General features: G+C 38.3%; 1 protein-coding gene across 8 annotated transcripts in view; it reads right to left on the reverse strand.

Annotated features, from left to right (window-relative positions):
• The window catches only part of NSD1 (nuclear receptor binding SET domain protein 1), a 154,499-nt gene that overhangs the window by 26,063 nt on the left and 110,915 nt on the right, over positions 1–17,521 (reverse strand). For all 8 annotated transcript variants that reach the window (XM_038534647.1, XM_038534650.1, XM_038534653.1 and 5 more), the window contains 4 exons: positions 15,962–16,085; positions 9,674–9,874; positions 8,180–8,359; positions 353–509 (listed from right to left, as the gene is read on the reverse strand). In XM_038534647.1, the coding sequence (XP_038390575.1) occupies positions 353–509; positions 8,180–8,359; positions 9,674–9,874; positions 15,962–16,085 (662 nt within the window). The remainder of the gene's footprint in view (positions 1–352; positions 510–8,179; positions 8,360–9,673; positions 9,875–15,961; positions 16,086–17,521) is intronic.

Here is a 17,521-nt window from a genome sequence, read left to right on the forward strand (position 1 = left end):
TATAAACTCCAAGGCCAATTATTTGGAGGGTGTGTGACATTGTGTGTCTCCAAATACATAAGCCAAAATTTAGCAACCTATCTTCCTTGTTATGGGTTTGTTTTCATTCATGAATTTTCTACAGAGAATATATATTATTCCTCTAATCACAAAACATAAAACTGAGTTTTTTTCTTTTACAGTGAAAAATTAATGGAGGACCTTGCTTAACTGGATAATGGTGGACCTTGTTTAACTGGATAAACTATTAACAAAAAAATAGAAAAAAGTTAAGCACTGTATCTGAGATCATAAGAAACAGAGGATGAGATGGTAAAAGAAATCAGTGCCAATCTCCCTCATGCTCACTCACCTGTATCGCCCAACTTTTACCCAAACAATTTCCCTGTAATGCGGCTTTTTGCCTGCCTTACAATCATTGCAATACCAGTTTCCTTCAGGGATATCAATGTTCAGGCATTCACGATGAAAAGCTGCAGGGCAGGAATCACAGCATAGAAGGCTGCCTCCTGTGGGAATCAAAGAATCTGGAACTCAGAATCACAAGGCTACAAATAATGACCCAGCTGAAACAGCTTTTGCTCCTAACCAATTATTTATGTCCCAGCCAAGGGTGTGGTAACTTAATTAATTCAGAAATACTTTTCTGTAAGAGCACTATTCTCTTTCCAATGATCCTGTGAACCATAACTTGAGGGTTTGTTAGATTTACAGCAAATAAATATGAGATCTTATTGGCAAAATTAGGTTAGGGCAGTGAGATCAGAAGTCAACCTCTTAATAAAGTCAAGTATGTGCATATACACCTTTCTTTCTCTTCACTTAAAAAAAAAAAAAAAGGCTAAATTTTCCACAACAAACAGTAAATATAACCACATTTGAAGACTAAACAAGTGATTAAATGGCCTGAATAATATCTGACACTTATACTTAAGTATCAGCGTAACATTTATAAATCCAGATTAAAAGGATGCTGTTATATTAACATATAATTAACAAAAGAATAGAACAAGAGATTAGAGTTGTATGTTTCTTTGTATTACAAAAATAACAAGATCTAGCAGAAACAATGATCTCAAAATGTTTTATTTTTTTTTTTAAAGATTTTATTTACTTATTCATGAGACACACACACACAGAGAGAGAGAGAGAGAGAGAGAGAGAGAGAGAGAGGCAGAAACACAGGCAGAGAGAGAAGCAGACTCCATGCAGGGAGCCTGACATGGGACTCGATCCCGGGTCTCCAGGATCAACACCCCGGGCAGCAGGCAGTGCTAAACCGCTGAGCTACCACGCTGCCCTCAAAATGTTTTAAAGTATTTACAACTGAAACATCTGTGATTTTCACTGGTGACAAAATTCACAGGTACTAATGTGATTTGTTGCCTAAACTTCAGTTAAATAAATGTTCTCCCCTCTCCATTGAGGTTTTCAGACACCAAGATAATTACATATATTGCAATGACAATGAATTTTCACTTCCTAAAAAAAAAAAAAAAGAATTTTCACTTCCTAAAGATTTTCAAAGTGACTCAATTTATATATCTGAAGCTGAAATCCTCATGGTTGCAGACTATTATCTTATGTAAGAAATGAACATGCTTCAAACATGCTAGACTCAAGCATGTAATTCCAAGTCTTATCCTGAAGAGTTACTGGGGGATAAGACCTTAGCAAAGTAGGGATCCCTGGGTGGCGCAGCTGTTTAGCGCCTGACTTTGGTGCAGGGCGCGATCCTGGAGACCCGGGATCGAATCCCACGTCGGGCTCCTGGTGCATGGAGCCTGCTTCTCCTTCTGCCTATGTCTCTGCCTCTCTCTCTCTCTCTGTGACTATCATAAATAAATAAAAATTTAAAAAAAAATGACCTTAGCAAAGTATATGTCCACATCCATCTGGATTTCACTGTGCCCTTTTTGACTCGTAATATCCCACAAAAATCTGAACTTTGTGACACCATCTTTATACAATTTCTACTCATCCTGACTTTTTCCTTTTCTCAATCATTTGCAGCAGGCTCTTAAAACAAGCTTTGAGGGGTTTATTTTCTTGAAGTCAGAACTGTGTACTTTTTTTTTTTTTTAAAGATTTTATTTTATTTATTCATGTGAGACACAGAGCGAGAGAGAGAGGGGCAGAGACACAGGCAGAGGAGAAGCAGGCTCCATGCAGGGAGCCCGACGTGGGACTCAATCCCGGGTCTCCAGGATCACGCCCTGGGCTGCAGGCTGCACTAAACCGCTGCACCACCGGGGCTGCCCCAGAACTGTGTACTTAAGACCCAACTGCTTTTCAATTAGAGAAGCTCTCCTTTTATCTGTTGGATACTGACGCTGAATTCAGGGATACTTCACTTGGAAAAAGTCTGTTGCTGCAAAACAAGTTTGAAGAGTGCCTGGGTGGCTCAGGTGGTTGAGCGTCTACCTTCATCTAGGATCATGATCCTAGGGACCTGGGATCGAACTTTGAGTCTCCTGCTCCTTGCTAAGTAGGGAGTTTGCTTCTCGATCTCTCTCTGACCCTCGCCCGTCCACTCATGTTCTCTCCCTCTCTCAAATAAATAAAATCTTAAAAAAAAAAAAAAAAAAGTTTGGGGCAGCCTAGGTGGCTCAGTGGTTTAGCGCTGCCTTCAGCCCAGGGCGTGACCTTGGGAATCCAGGATAGAGTCCAAAGTCAGGCTCCCTGTAGGGAGCCTGCTTCTCCCTTTGCCTGTCTCTGCCTCTCTCTCTGTGTGTCTCTCATGAATAAATAAATAAAATCTTTAAAAAAAAAAGTTTGAAGAACCTGCTTACTCAATACATATAGCCTGTATTCTATACTCTGAAACTCCTATTTAGCTATTCTTGTGTATTCTGTAGGATAAGTCAAACAATCTTAGCATGGGACATTAAAAGTGATGCAGAGTCACATAACTTACCTGCCTCAATGACATACCTTCTAGAACATTCCTATTTATGCTTAGTTATCTGCTGAGTCACAATCTCATTAACTGTGTGATTTGCCAATCACATGAACTTGGTAGAAAAATCTTCCTTTTACTAATAAGCAGGCTTTCGTAACAGAATAGAAATATTTCATTTACAATAAGCCCTTTGCACTAGACCTTAAAAGGAGGTTATATAGAATAAAAAGAAATCTGCACATAGGGACAGCACCTTGGTGGCTCAGTTGAGCGTTTGCCTTTGGCTCAGGCCATGATTCCAGGATCCTGGGATCAAGTCCCACACCAGGCTCCCCATGGAGCCTCTGCCTCTCTCTCCATATCTCTCATGAACAAATAAATAAAATCTTAAAAAAAAAAAAAAAAAAAAAAAAAGACATCTGCACATAAGAATACTCGAAGAAAGGCTAAGGACAGAGCTGAGGGGAAATAGTGGCAAACAGTTTTGTAGGGAAGGACATAATGTGATTATGAGCTGAAATATGAGAAAAGAAAACAACATGATTAATGTGGGTAAATGGATGGGAAATAGGCAGGAGACTTTATCTGGTGGCAGTAAAGGAGAAAGTATAGGAGAAAGACAAGTAAGACAGAAGAGGGAAAACTACATGAACCATCAAAAGAAACCAAAAGAGGAAAAAGTGACATTTTGTGGGAGAGGTAAAGGAAAATAAATTCTTTTTAAACATTTTATTTATTTTAGAGAGAGAGCATGAGTGGAGCAAAGGGCAAAGGGAGGGGGAGTAGCAGACTACCTGCTTAGCAGGGAGGCCGGACACAGGGCTGAATTACAGGACCCTGAGATCATGACCTGAGCCTAAGGCAGAAGCTTGACCAATTGAGCCACCCAAGTGCCCCAAGAGAAAATAAATTTTAAAAATATTGCTGAATTCCAGGAACTGTTTCCTTTCAATTTAGCAACTTACCGTATTATTATCCTAATACTCTGGATGATCACCTTTAGCTTTCTCTTATACATGGGCAAAAATGTCCTAAGGCCCTACTCTTTCTCTGTTGTCTAATAGCAGGATAATCTTAGTGGGAAAGCAGGTCTCGGGCTTTCTGGACTCAGGACAATTTTATCCTGCACATTCCCAAAGAAATGTTGCTTATGTAGGCTAAAAATATTGAACTTATTAATGAGAAACCAAAACTAAGAAAAATTTAAAATATTTGTTAATTCAGGCAGCCCCAGTGGTTCAGTGGTTTAGCGCCGCCTTCAGCCTGGGGCGTGATCCTGGAGACCCAGGATCAAGTCCCACATCGGGCTCCCTGCATAGAGCCTGCTTCTCCCTCTGCCTGTGTCTCTGCCTCTCTCTCTCTCTCTCTGCCTCTCTCTCTCTCTCATGAATAAATAAATAAAATCTTTTTAAAAATATATATTTATTAATTCACTTAAAAATAACTGTAAATCTATTATATAACATTTTTGTAAAAAATAACTATATCTTCCAAAATAAAAAACTGTTAGCTCAGTGTTGTACATTTTTGCAAATATTTTATTTTTTAATGATTTATCTACTTGAGAGAGAGAGAGTGTGTGCACACAAGTGAGGGGGAGGCTCAGAGGAAGATGGAGAAGCTCTGCTGAGCTGAGAGCCTGAGGTGGGGGCAAAGGGAGAGGGAGAGAGAAAATCCTAAGCAGAGTCCCCATCAAGTGGGGAGCCCGACACAAGGGCTCAATCTCACAACCCTGAGATCACAACCTGAGCTGAAACTCAGAGTCGGACGCTCAACTGACAGTGCCACCCAGGTGCCACTCAACTACATGAGTGCTTTAACTTAAGATAACCATCAGTATGAAACAGAATCACTTCATGTGTACTTTCTATTTTATCATTATTCTGTTAAAACAATGTTCACCTGAGAGCTGATATTTAATAAAATCAAATTTTATTCAAGGACATTCTTATGTGAAACTTTTTTTTTTTTTAAACTGAAAAGTGTGTGGTGACACAGAATACAATCACTGATTCTACTAGTAGGGTTTAGAGCCACTGCCTTGTTATGTATTAGGTGCCAGGAGTTTTTACCCACAGCTAGTTTTGAACGATCAGTGCAAATGTCAACAAACTATAAAAGGCAAATATTATTATTATTATGAAAAGAGTTACAACTTCATGGAAGCCCCTAAAAGGGTCTCTGGGTCCTCGCCCCTTTACAAGGATCATGGATCACACTTTGAGGGCCACTGCTACAGCTATTAAGTTTTCTAGGGGACTCAGTTATCATTATGAGTATCCATTATTGGACTCGATAGCTTTTCAGTTAGGATGCTCCATGTCAGGAATGCTATAACATGGGCACCCTCACTCTAAACCATGTCATTCATTTCATCCCACTATAGAATTAGAAATGGTCTAGTGCTGGGGTACCTGGTTGTCTAAGTCGGTTAAGTGTCTGACTCTGGATTTCGGCTCAGGGTTGTGAGATTGAGCCCCAGGTCAGGTTCTACGCTGGGCATGGAACCTTCATAACGTTTTCTCTCTCCCCCCCCAAACTCTCCCTTAAAAAAAAAAAAAGAAATGGTCTAATGCTGAAACTGTGTTATCATCCCATCTCCAAGAAATGAAAAAAATTTTGGAGCTACACTTCAGTTTCCCAGAAACCTGTTTTTAGTCTAAGGTTGGCATAATAGTTTTTTTTTTATATTTATTTATTTATTCATTCATGATAGAAGGGGGGGGGGTGCGGGGGGCAGAGACAAGGGCAAAGGAAGAAGCAGGCTCCATGCTGGGAGCCTGACATGGGACTCGATCCCGGGTCTCCAGGATCACACCCCGGGCCGCAGGTGGCGTTAAACCACTGCGCCACTAGGGCTGCCCTAGAAAGTTATATTTAAATGCTATTAAATACCAAACTCTTATCTTTAACTTTCTTCTAAACAAAAGAAGGGTGATACCACAAATAGGTAGCAGTGTTTACCACAAGACAGTGTTATAAGGAGTAGGTATTATAGAACAAAAAGAATGTCCACTTGGTGAATTAAACATCTCTACCAAAAGTTCCCTTTCTATTCACACTATTGCATTTAACATTCTTTTTATTTATTTTTTATATTAACAGCATAGTTTGAGGATACAAACAATGTCCTGGTGCAAACTCCATTCAGTTAAGTGTAACTTTTCCTTAAATTGTCATGTACCATTCATTTTCAATCACATAAAGCAGCCAAAAAGCCTTTTTTGGCTTTAGCACTATTTAGCATATCTAAATTTCTCAAAAAGCATGGTCATTCAATTACACATTTTGACTTTTCAAGTATTTCCCCAGGAGGCGCCTGGGTGGTTCAGTCGGTGAAGCAGGACTCAATTTCAGCCGAACTCATGATCTTAGGGTCATGAGATCAAGCCCTGTGTTGGGCTCAAGCTAGATGTGGAGTTTAGGATTCTCTCTCCTTCTCCCTCGACCGCTCTCCTCCGCTCACACACATGCTCTCTCTCCCTCTACCCTCAAATAAATAAACAAAAAATAGTGAAGTAATGTCCACAACAGTCTAAGAAAAAAGAACTTGTAGCCTAAACATTTGTACTAACCCAACATATGCTTCTAGTATAGAGGCAAATGACAAATAGCCTCAAGCAGGGAATTATACTTCCAAGGGGTGCTTCCTAGAGGTTCAGCCCCCTGATGAGAAAAATTAAAATAAGGAAATCAGAACTACAAAAGCACCAGAGTAAACAGACTAGTGATGGTTACTAATCATTCACTAGTAAAAATCAGGCTGTCAAGAATGGAAAGGAAATGTATATAAGAAGCCTAACACTGACCATTCAAAAGGAGAAGTACGTTTTAAGTTGAAGGAAAAAAAAGATAAAAAATTTATTTTTCCTCCACTTTAGAAGAATTTTTAAGAATTAATATCTATATGGTGAAGAAACACTTGACAGACATTCATAATAAATTCCTTCACTTTCCCTTTCTTTCTTCCCTTTAAATTCATAAATAAATGATTTAACAAAAAAGTAACCAACTGTATGATATAATCTCATCTTGTAGAATTGTTTCTATGTAGGTATCTACCCCTGCTTTCTGGGTACATGTGCTAATGTCTTAGGTAGTATCACTTAAAATTAGGCAATGTTCTTTTCTGATGGCAGGTGGGACAATTTGGGATTATTTATTTATTTATTTATTTTGGGGGGGGGGATTATTTATTTATTACTATTATTATTTACCTCCAATTTACTTTTCCTTTTTTCCCCAGCTTTATTGAGATATAACTGACATAGAACATTGTAGAAGGTTAAAATTACAACAGAATGACTAGATATATGTACACACTGAAATGACTGCCAAAATAAGGTTAGGAAACACATCTAACATCTCACATGGTTGTAATTTTTTTCTTTCTGGTGGTAGTGAGAATTTTTAAGATCTACTCTTTAGCAGCTTGCAAATATACAATACAGTATTGTTAACTATAGTTACCATGCTGTACATGAAGTCCCCCAAACCTACCCATCTTCTAACTAGATGTTTGTACTGTTTGATCAAATTCCATTTTCCAAGGGTGATTTTATTTCCTTTCCTTTGTCTTTTTCTTCTTTCATTTGTTATCATTTATTTTTTTCAACATCTATTTATTTATTTGAGCGAGAGAGAGAGCGTGCATAGGCATGCATGCAGGAGCAGGGAAGGAAGAATGGGCACAGGGAGAGAACAGCTCAAGCAGACTGTGCTCAATGCCACAACCCTATGATCATGACCTGAGCTAAAACCAAGAGTCAGGGGATCCCTGGGTGGCTCAGCGGTTTAGCACCTGTCTTCAGCCCAGGGTGTGATCCTGGAGTCCCAAGATCAAGTTCCACATCGGACTCCCTGCATGGAGCCTGCTTCTCCCTCTGCCTGTGTAGCATCTCTGCCTCTCTCTGTGTGTGTGTCTCTCATGAATAAATAAAATAAAATAAAATAAAATCTTTGAAACAAAATTTATAAATACATACATACATACATACATACTAAGAGTCAGATGCTCAACCAACTGCGCAATCCAGGTACCCTTCATTTGTTCTCATTTTAAGAAAAATAAGGTCATTATTCAAAAATAAATAAATAAAAGCTTTCCCTACTGGGGAAAAAAACAAGTTTAAATGTTCTGCTATGTTGTCATTAATTCAGGACATTACTTCCCAATATTTCTCTAGTGGTAATGTGAAGAAAATAATTTTTGTTGCAATTAGAATATTGTATTAATCTCTCTTTAGACCATTCATACACTAAGCAGTCATGTCTTACCTTCTGAGCATACAAAACACCAGCTAACATTAACATGCTCATGGTTTCGGCAGCCCCGCCTAGGTGTAAAGTGATTAGGGCAGATGATACTATTAGATGCAAGAATCTTGGACCCGGCAGCCAGGCAAAAGTCATTGGCATGGTATGCCACAGGGCAGCGGACACAGCGCATCAGGCGACCTAAAATTATGAGAAACAGAAAAACCAGAAGAGCAAAAGAAAAAGAGATTGAATATAAAAAACAACATGAGTTACTGAAATCTCTGTCAGTAAGAAAATGTCACTAATAGAAAGCAGCACTACTAGGACAGGGATCATAAAACACACAATTCACTATGAAAAGTTCACATGGGAGCTATGCATTAAGTTGCCACAAGGAGTCAGATCCTACAACTGTTAAGTGAGCCTGCCTCACCAAGGAAAGCCCTATTCAATCCACTGCCCTGACTCCTAGGAAACCTGGGATTAGCCTCAAACTAAATAGGGGAGATGTGCACAATAAGAATAAAAGGCCAGCTGGGAGAAAGACTAATGCATGCTTTCATTGCCTGGTACTGTGTGATTCTTAAAGCCTGAACTTTTAGGTGAATGAATCTTTCTACCCTCTTTAAGATAAAATATGTCCTCTAACATATATCACCAACTAAAAGCCATTATTAAACCAGCTAAATGCAATCCACAATAGTAACTGAAAAGAGGAAGATAAACTGGTGGTTAAACTGTAATTTTCATCAAGCAAGTAAAATTATTGTCCGTAAGTGATGAAATCTATAGGCTCAGGAAATCATATAAAAGGTTACTGCCAGTCTAATTAGAAGAAAAGTCTGGCAAATTTTTCCTGCTCAATCCCCTATGGGAGAAGTAGGGGCTCTTTGAGCACACAAGCATTTAACAGTAGAAATACAGTACTGGGTTTAGGAAAATTAGTAAGAGATCCCATTATCACTGAACAGAATTAAGTGATTATTTTCCCAATGAGAATAGACTTGAAAACTTCACTTTATCTATATATCCACAGTCAGTTTTGGAAACCTTAGTTCTCAACCTAACTATAAAGCAGAAAAAAGGTTTCAGGATACAAGTTTCCAATTAAAAAAAAAAAATCAACACAAAACAAAAACGTTAATTCTGCCCTAAATTCATCTCTGAGTAATATCACATCTGACAACCATGGATATAAGGGGTCCACAGGTAAAGAATACACTCTGGTCTAATGGAGAAGGGAAAGGAACACATACAGCAGAACACTTTCTCAAACTAAGTATCACATGAAATCCAAATATTTGAAACCACCATGTAACAATAGGACTCCATGGAATACAACATGGGAACTACTGGACTAGTCCATCATTTTTTTTTCTCTCACATAAAATGCTGATACTCTGACAAAAGCTAGAGAGGACATGAAGAGACATGCCACATTGCATCTGGAAATCACACTGCCAATGAATCCAAGGTTCTACAATTAGGCCAGTCCATGTGAGAAACCCCTACCTTTAGATGCAGAAACACTGGCTGGATTAGCAGCATGGCAGGTTATACAGATGTGGAGGGAGCACCGGAAGCCCTTGTTCTGCATGACAGTGGGTGGATACTTCTGGACACACTCTTCATGATAAAACTTTCCACACAAGGGCAAAAGGCACCTTTTAACATCTTCCCCACTCTGCTTACAAACAAAACAGGTATGGATTCCTGGGAAACAAAAAGAAGGTAATAAATTAATGCAAATTCAAGAATTCAACCAATGCAAAACCATTAGACGAAAAGTTTGTGAGCATACAATTCTGCACAACACTCCTATATGCTGTGGGGTTTGGGGGCTTCGTACCAAGTAATTCTCCACCAGCTGAGGGTCTTACAATTCAACTCAATTCTAAAACTATATATCTGGGGGCAGCCCGGCTGGCTCAGTGGTTTTCAGCACAGGGCGAGATCCTGGAGACCTGGGATCGAAACCTACGTCAGGCTCCCTGCATGGAGCCTGCTTCTCCCTCTGCCTGTGTCTGTGCCTCTGTGTCTCTCATGAATAAATAAATAAAATCCCTAAACAAACAAACAAATAAATAAATAACTATATACCTGAAGGTAACGTCATATCCCACAGGTTAAGGACTCAACTCTCTAAGACTGCCCCTGGCCACCAACTTCAGATGCCAGCCAGTCTCAAGTCCAGATTGTCATCTATACTTCTCACTGGCTACAAATCAGAGGTTCCCTCAACCCCTACTTTCTTGGGTTGATTAATTTGCTAGAATGGCTCATAGAACATTTTACTTACTGGATCCCCAGTTTATCATGAAAGGTTATAACTCATGAATAGCTCGATGGAAGAGATGCACAGGGCAAAGTATGAGCAAAGGGTGTGAAGCTTTGATGCCCCCTCCAAGAGTTATCACTTCATTCTGAATCTCCACATGTTCACCAAACCAGAAGCTCTCCAAAACCCATCCTTTTGGGTTTTGATGGAGACTTCATTGCATAAGCATGGCTGATTAAATGACAGGCCACTGGGAATTAATTCAATCTCCAGCCCCATCTCCCCCCTAGAGAGGAGTGGGACATAGGATTGAAAGCTCCAGCCCTCTAATCATAAGGTTGGTTCTCCTGGCAATCAAGCTCCCATCTTAGGTGTGTCTTTTATTAACATACTAAAATACACATAGGACATACACAAAGGACATCTTTATAATCATTGTCACACTTAGTAGAGGCCAAGGTTTTGGGAGTTCTGTGTCACAAGCTAAAGACCAAAACATGCATTTCTTAATATAAATCACACTAAAGAACTTTCTAACAGACTAATTAGGCCAACAACATGAACCTACTGAAAAATCCTAGTATCATTATTAAGTGAGAAAGTCTCGACAATACATGCTTTGCTGATATGACACAACAGGAAGTACATATTACCTATAAAACATTCCTGCCGGAAGAAAACTTGACCTGATATTAATCCAGCCTCTAGATCTAGCTACAAGTTCCCAGGAAATATGAAAGATAGAGGAACAACTTAAAAGGACACCTCAAAGATGCAATCAACCAAATCTGCAATATGGAAAATTTAGCAGGACAAATGACCACTGTCTAAACAAAAAATAGGATGGGGGTGTACTGTTGCAGATTAAAAGAAATTTAAGAGACATCAAAAAATACAATAAAGACACTTTTTTGGATCTTGATTAAAATACTGAAAAGGACATCTTTGAGACAAATGGAAAAATCTGATAACGGGAAGGGGCAGTAGGTGACACATGGAAGTTACTGTATAATTCTGTTACACATTAAATATATATATATATTTTTTTTTAATTTTTATTTATTTATGATAGTCACAGAGAGAGAGAGAGAGGCAGAGACACAGGCAGAGGGAGAAGCAGGCTCCATGCACCGGGAACCCGACGTGGGATTCGATCCCGGGTCTCCAGGATCGCGCCCCGGGCCAAAGGCAGGCGCCAAACCGCTGCGCCACCCAGGGATCCCTAAATATATATTTTTTTAAGTTGTGTTGGACTTTTGAAATATATAGGTAAACAGAGGCAGAAAACTGGTAACTACTAAGGCTAAATGATAAATACATGAGAATTCTTTATACTGTTCTATTTTTTTTAAATGTCTGAGGATTTTGGTAATATAGAGTTTAAGAATAGGGAAAAAAACAACAAACAACTACCTCTCTCTGAGAGCAATATGATGTATGAGAAAGAGCCCAGGCTTGAGACACAGACCTGAACATAAATCTTGCCTGACACTTGCTGAAAATAGGAAATCATTAAAATAACCCACTTAACCTATAAACAGTAAGATCACTCAGCTAATAACGATTTTAGGACAAAATTTTAATTATGCATTTGAAAACAAGCAAACTACTTACTATCTGATGCCAATATTAAACTGGAATAACCTAAATTATAGTGTGGTCACTCCACATTAGGAAAATAGGGTGAGCTGCAAACATTAAGAAATTATTCCCTTGGGACGCCTGGGTGGCTCAGTGGTTGAGTGTCTGCCTTCGGCTCAGGGCATGATCCTGGAATCCCGGGATTGAGTTCTGCATGTGGCTCCCTGCACAGGGCCTGCTTCTCCCTCTGCCCATGTCTCTGCCTCTTTCATGTATAAATAAATTTAATCTTTAAAAAAGAAAAGAAAAGACTCCCTTCTTACTCAATTCATCTTGACAAAAACTAGGGTAAAATTTCCTACCCTCAAAAATAACAACTCTTTATCTCACATCATATATAAAAATTAATTCAAAAATAGACCTTAGACATAAGAGTGAAACAAACAATAAAATTTTCATTAGAAAGAAAAAAAAGCTTTATGACATTGGGTTATACAAGATTTCTCCAATATGACACCAAAACAAAAGCTCTTAAAAAAAAAAAAAAAAAACCCTGATGAACCGTTCATTACAATTAAACTTCATTACAATTTTAAAAAGTGCTCTTCAAAAGACACGATTAAGAAAATAAAAACTAATCCACAGATTGGCAGAATAATTTTTAAAGTATGGATCTGATAAGGAACTTGTATCCAGGGTATGTATAATGAGCTCTTAAAACTCAATAAAATAAACAAGCAAACAAAATAAGATGTGAGCAGATATTTTATCAAAGAGGACAGCAAAAAAGCACATTAAAAAGATGCACAGGGACCCCCGGGTGGCGCAGCGGTTTAGCACCTGCCTTTGGCCCAGGGTGCAATCCTGGAGACCCGGGATCGAATCCCACGTCAGGCTCCCGATGCATGGAGCCTGCTTCTCCCTCTGCCTGTGTCTCTGCCTCTCTCTCTCTCTGTGTGACTATCATAAATAAAATAAAATTTAAAAAAAATTTTAAAAAAATAGAATGTTCAGGAAAAAAAAAAAAAAGATGCACAATATCTGGGATGCCTGGGTGGCTCAGTGGTTGAGTCTCTGCCTTTGGCTCAGGGCGTGACAAGTCCCACATCAGGCTCCCTGCATGGAGCCTGCTTCTCTTCCCTCTGCCTATGTCTCTGCCTCTCTGTATCCAATGAATAAATAAATAAAATCTTTTTTTTTAAGGATGCACAATATCATCTGTCATTAAGAAATGCACATTAAAACCACAATGAGATACCACTATGCATCTGTATAAATGGCTAAAATTTAAAAGATTGACAACATCAAGTGTTGATGAAGATGTGGAAGAACTGAAACCCTCAAACATTACTAATGAGAATGTAAAATGGTATAAACACTTTGGATGTTTCTTAAAAAGTTAAACATATACCTACCTTGCCATTCCAACCTTAGATACTTAATTTAACACAAGTAAAAAGAAAACGTGTCCATACAAAGACTTGAACGTTCACAGTGGCTTTATTAATAATACCCCAACCTGAGAACATCTCAAATGTACATCAATAGATGAATGAATAATCCAACTGTGAAGCATCTGTACAATGGAATACTACCTAGCAATAAAAAGGAAAGAACTCTGATTGTTACAGCTGAATTCTCTGGTCTTCAGCTATAACAAATAACAGTTCAGCTATAACTATAACCTGCGAAAATGTTGAATCTCAAACTTGCTATGCTGAGGTATGGCTTCACAGGTATATGTAACAAATATGTAGGGATTTAGCAAACTACCCTTGGTGCAATTTATGGTACATCAACTATACCTCAATAAACCTGTTTTAAAAAACAGAATGAACACTGATACACAACATAGACAGGTGTCAAAAACATTAAGCTGAGCAAGGCACAAAAAACTACAGACATTTTGTTCCTCTCATGAAACTCTTTAAAAAAGACAAATCTAATGTTTAGTAGCAGAAAGCAGATCGTTGTTTACCTGAAAAAACTGGGGTGGAGTGAAGGGCATAAGGATCAACTGGGACTAAGTACAAGGGAACTTTCTAGAGTGATGGAAATGGTCTAAATCTTCATTGTAGTTGTGGTTAATCGGTGTATATAAATTTTAGAAAGGCAATCAAAACATACATTAAAACTATTGCATTTTATAGTAATTATACTTCAGTAAGGTTAATTTTTTTTAAATGTCTTTGCCTTAATTTGTTCATAGAAAATCACATTATAATAAAGATTAGCAAAATTGGATTTCTGCATAAAAGGCAAGATCTTTCTAAGATCAGGATAAGAGATATGCACATATCTAAAAATTTTTTTCTAAATTTCATTTGTAGGGCCAGATGGCACTATTTCCCATGATGATCAAAAGGCCACTGCGCAGGAGGCAAAATTAACCCCACCACTATCGTGCCTTCCAGCGTTTGTTCCCACAGTGTGAAAAGTAGTGGCTGAAAGAGGAGATAAAAACTCAATATGACACAGCCACTTATTTTCAATCACAAGTTAATTCTGTCTCATTCTCACAGCAGATACTCTAAACCTACACTCTTTACTCTTCAAGTTAGAAACCACCTTTCCTCCATCATTCTCACTAAAGAAAAAACTTTGGCTTCCTTATCTTGCCTCACAACTCCAAGGTACATTCCTATCTTATCTTTTTGTCTCTTCAAGATTATTCTCTACTGTCTTTGTAACTGTACTCCACTAATTATCCCCTCTTCTGTTGGAGGAATTTATTTCCCTACATGGTTCTTAACATTTATCCTACAAACGCACAAGATGTTCTTCCTCTTGATCCTATAATTTCCTCCCTTCAGCTACTGCCCTCTTTCCCACAGATATCAAACTTCTGTAAAAAGTGTATACTATTATCCATTGGCCATTCAACCAGGTTTAGTGTGGTATCCTCTGGCAGAAAGTCAAGCCTTTTCTCACTGCCAAATATAACAGCCTCTTATCATCCCAGAACGTCCTTAGACTCTTTGCCACATCTGCCCCTGCTAATGACACCCCACTCTCCCTGGATTCACAGTCAACTAGCTCCTCCTCACCCTCAGTAGTTTTCTGATGTGGGCATCCCCTGAGTACTTTTGGTCTTCTTCTCATTCTACAGATGCTTTCTACTTGGGCAGGATCATTCACACTTATGGTTTTAAGGACTTAGAAATGTAATAGCTTTCAGCCCCCATTTTTTCTTACTACTTAAATGCTATAACATTCACATATAATGCTGAAGAAAGAACAATCTCCTTAGCACAGCCTGTGAGGTACTTTACAGGTGGTTCCACCTGACCATTCTTAGTTTCAGACCCAAACTATTTATTCTAACTCTCAAAATGCTCTTTTTCTTTCTTTCTTTTATTTTTTCTGTAAACAGTTTTATTGATGCATGCCAAACGCACAGAAAAGTACAGCATCCTAAGTGTACAGTTCATTTTTTTTTAATCATACAGAAAACAGGCTTATGTAACTGCCACTCAGCTTAAGAAATATAAAACATCACCAGTAATCCAGAAATCCTCCTTGTCACTATCAATGCCTCTTCTCTAAAGCATCTTAAACTCTAAACACACTAACCTATGCCTTCTATTCCCCAAATATTCTATACTTTCATTACTGGACCTTCTGTCCTTCCCCTCCCCATGCCAATATCCGTATCTCTTTTAAAGCCAAATTCAGTTCTCTTCCTCTGTGGAACTGGCTCATCTTTGTTCAATTATCACTTTAAAAGTATCTCTACTACAATCTTTTTTGCACTATATTATACTATCCATTCATTATTCACTTGGTATTCTTTTCTACAAAGATCACACAGCACCTATCTGTGTCTATAGCAATTAGCTCGATATCATAAAAAATTGTCTCCAATAAATGTTGGGAATTTTTCCTGAAAAACTCAAAATTCAAACCATTTCTGAAAGCAAACCCTTCTGTATCTACTTCACCTGTGCGACATTCATTGCAGATAAATTTTCCTCTTGGCATTTCAGTTAATCCAAGGCACTCCAGGTGGAAAGCCCCACAGCACTGAGCCTCACATAACAGCAGCTCACCCAGTTTCTCACAGTTCTGTTAAGAGAAAGAAAACAGGTATGTCTATGAAAAACGGATTTTTAAAGTCCTAAGCAGAAGGCCTTCATGAATGTAAAGATTAAGCAGCAGCTTTCCAAAAAGAAAGCCCACCATTTATTCAGCCAATATTTAGCGATTAATTCCTCTAGGCCAGGTACCACAAAATCTCTGGCTCCCGTGCTTCATATAGTCTAAGGACTGAAATACAAGTAAACAAACAAACAGGAAAGATACCAGATAATGGTAAGCATTAGGTACAGAATTCAAATAGTTACTTTGGCCATTAGGAATGGCCTCTCAGGGTTCTAAACTACAAGTGAGTCAAGTGATCCGACACAAATACCAGGAAGACAAATACAGAAAGTTCACAGATAGGAAAAACCATGTCATGTCTGAGAATCATAAGGAAAGTCAGTGGACTAATGTGAACAAATGCTAGAAGTGGTAGAAGATGAGGTAAGAAAAAGGCAACAGCATGATTGTGTGGCCTTACACATTATGCTACAGATTTTATTCTAATTACAACAGTGTGCCATTGAAGGGCTTTAACAAGGTAAGGCTAAAATCAGATATTCATTTAAAAACAGATCCCTTTGATTACTACACAGAATATGAGTTCAAGAATGAGAAAGGTGAGAACAGTAGCAAAGAGATACTGGTGTGCTAGACTTGGGTTGTAACAGTCCCAAAAGGGCTCTAAAGAAGGTTTAAACAACCTTTGAGATACATCTACAACCATCTCAGAGAGGTTACCTTCCTGAGATGATCTTGTCTAAGACAAGGTGTCATTTATGATAGGGCTTTAGGAAATAAAAATCTGGTTCTGTTGCTTTCAAAATATTCAAAGATTTATGCAAATTCTGCAAATTCCCAATATTTGTTACTTTCACTCCTCTAACATCCTGACTCATTTCCACATAGTGATTAGCAGGAAAATACCAAAAATGAAAAAGAGTCTTATTGTGAAAGACAAGAAAGAGGGGAGGTAGCTAGGCAAGTCTAATATCTTCAAGAACCCAAAGAAACAACAAGTCTTGGCCATTTATAACACCAAAGCTTAAATAAAAAATTGAGTAGGAGAGCTTTGGAGAAAAACATGCCAGGGGCAGCCAGGGAGTAAGAGCAGACAGACCCAAAGGTCTTAATCTATCTATAGTGTAAATTAGTCTCACACTTTGCCTCTTCTGTTATCCCCTACCCACACATAAAAATTGACAAATGCCATAAATATTATTATTTGGTTTTGTATATTCACAATGCAGTGATACCAGCTTTTATGTACATAAACAAATATACCTTCATCATTTAAACAGGAAAACTTCAATTACAGTATATATCAAGGAATGTTTTCAAATTAAACAAATGTTATGGACTAACCCTTTAACTAAGATGACCATGTGGTTCATCTTTCAAACTGATAACCATGTTGAGTG

This window comes from Canis lupus, chromosome 4 (genome assembly GCF_011100685.1).
Source record: "Canis lupus familiaris isolate Mischka breed German Shepherd chromosome 4, alternate assembly UU_Cfam_GSD_1.0, whole genome shotgun sequence".
In the NCBI taxonomy this organism is placed as follows: domain Eukaryota; kingdom Metazoa; phylum Chordata; class Mammalia; order Carnivora; family Canidae; genus Canis; species Canis lupus.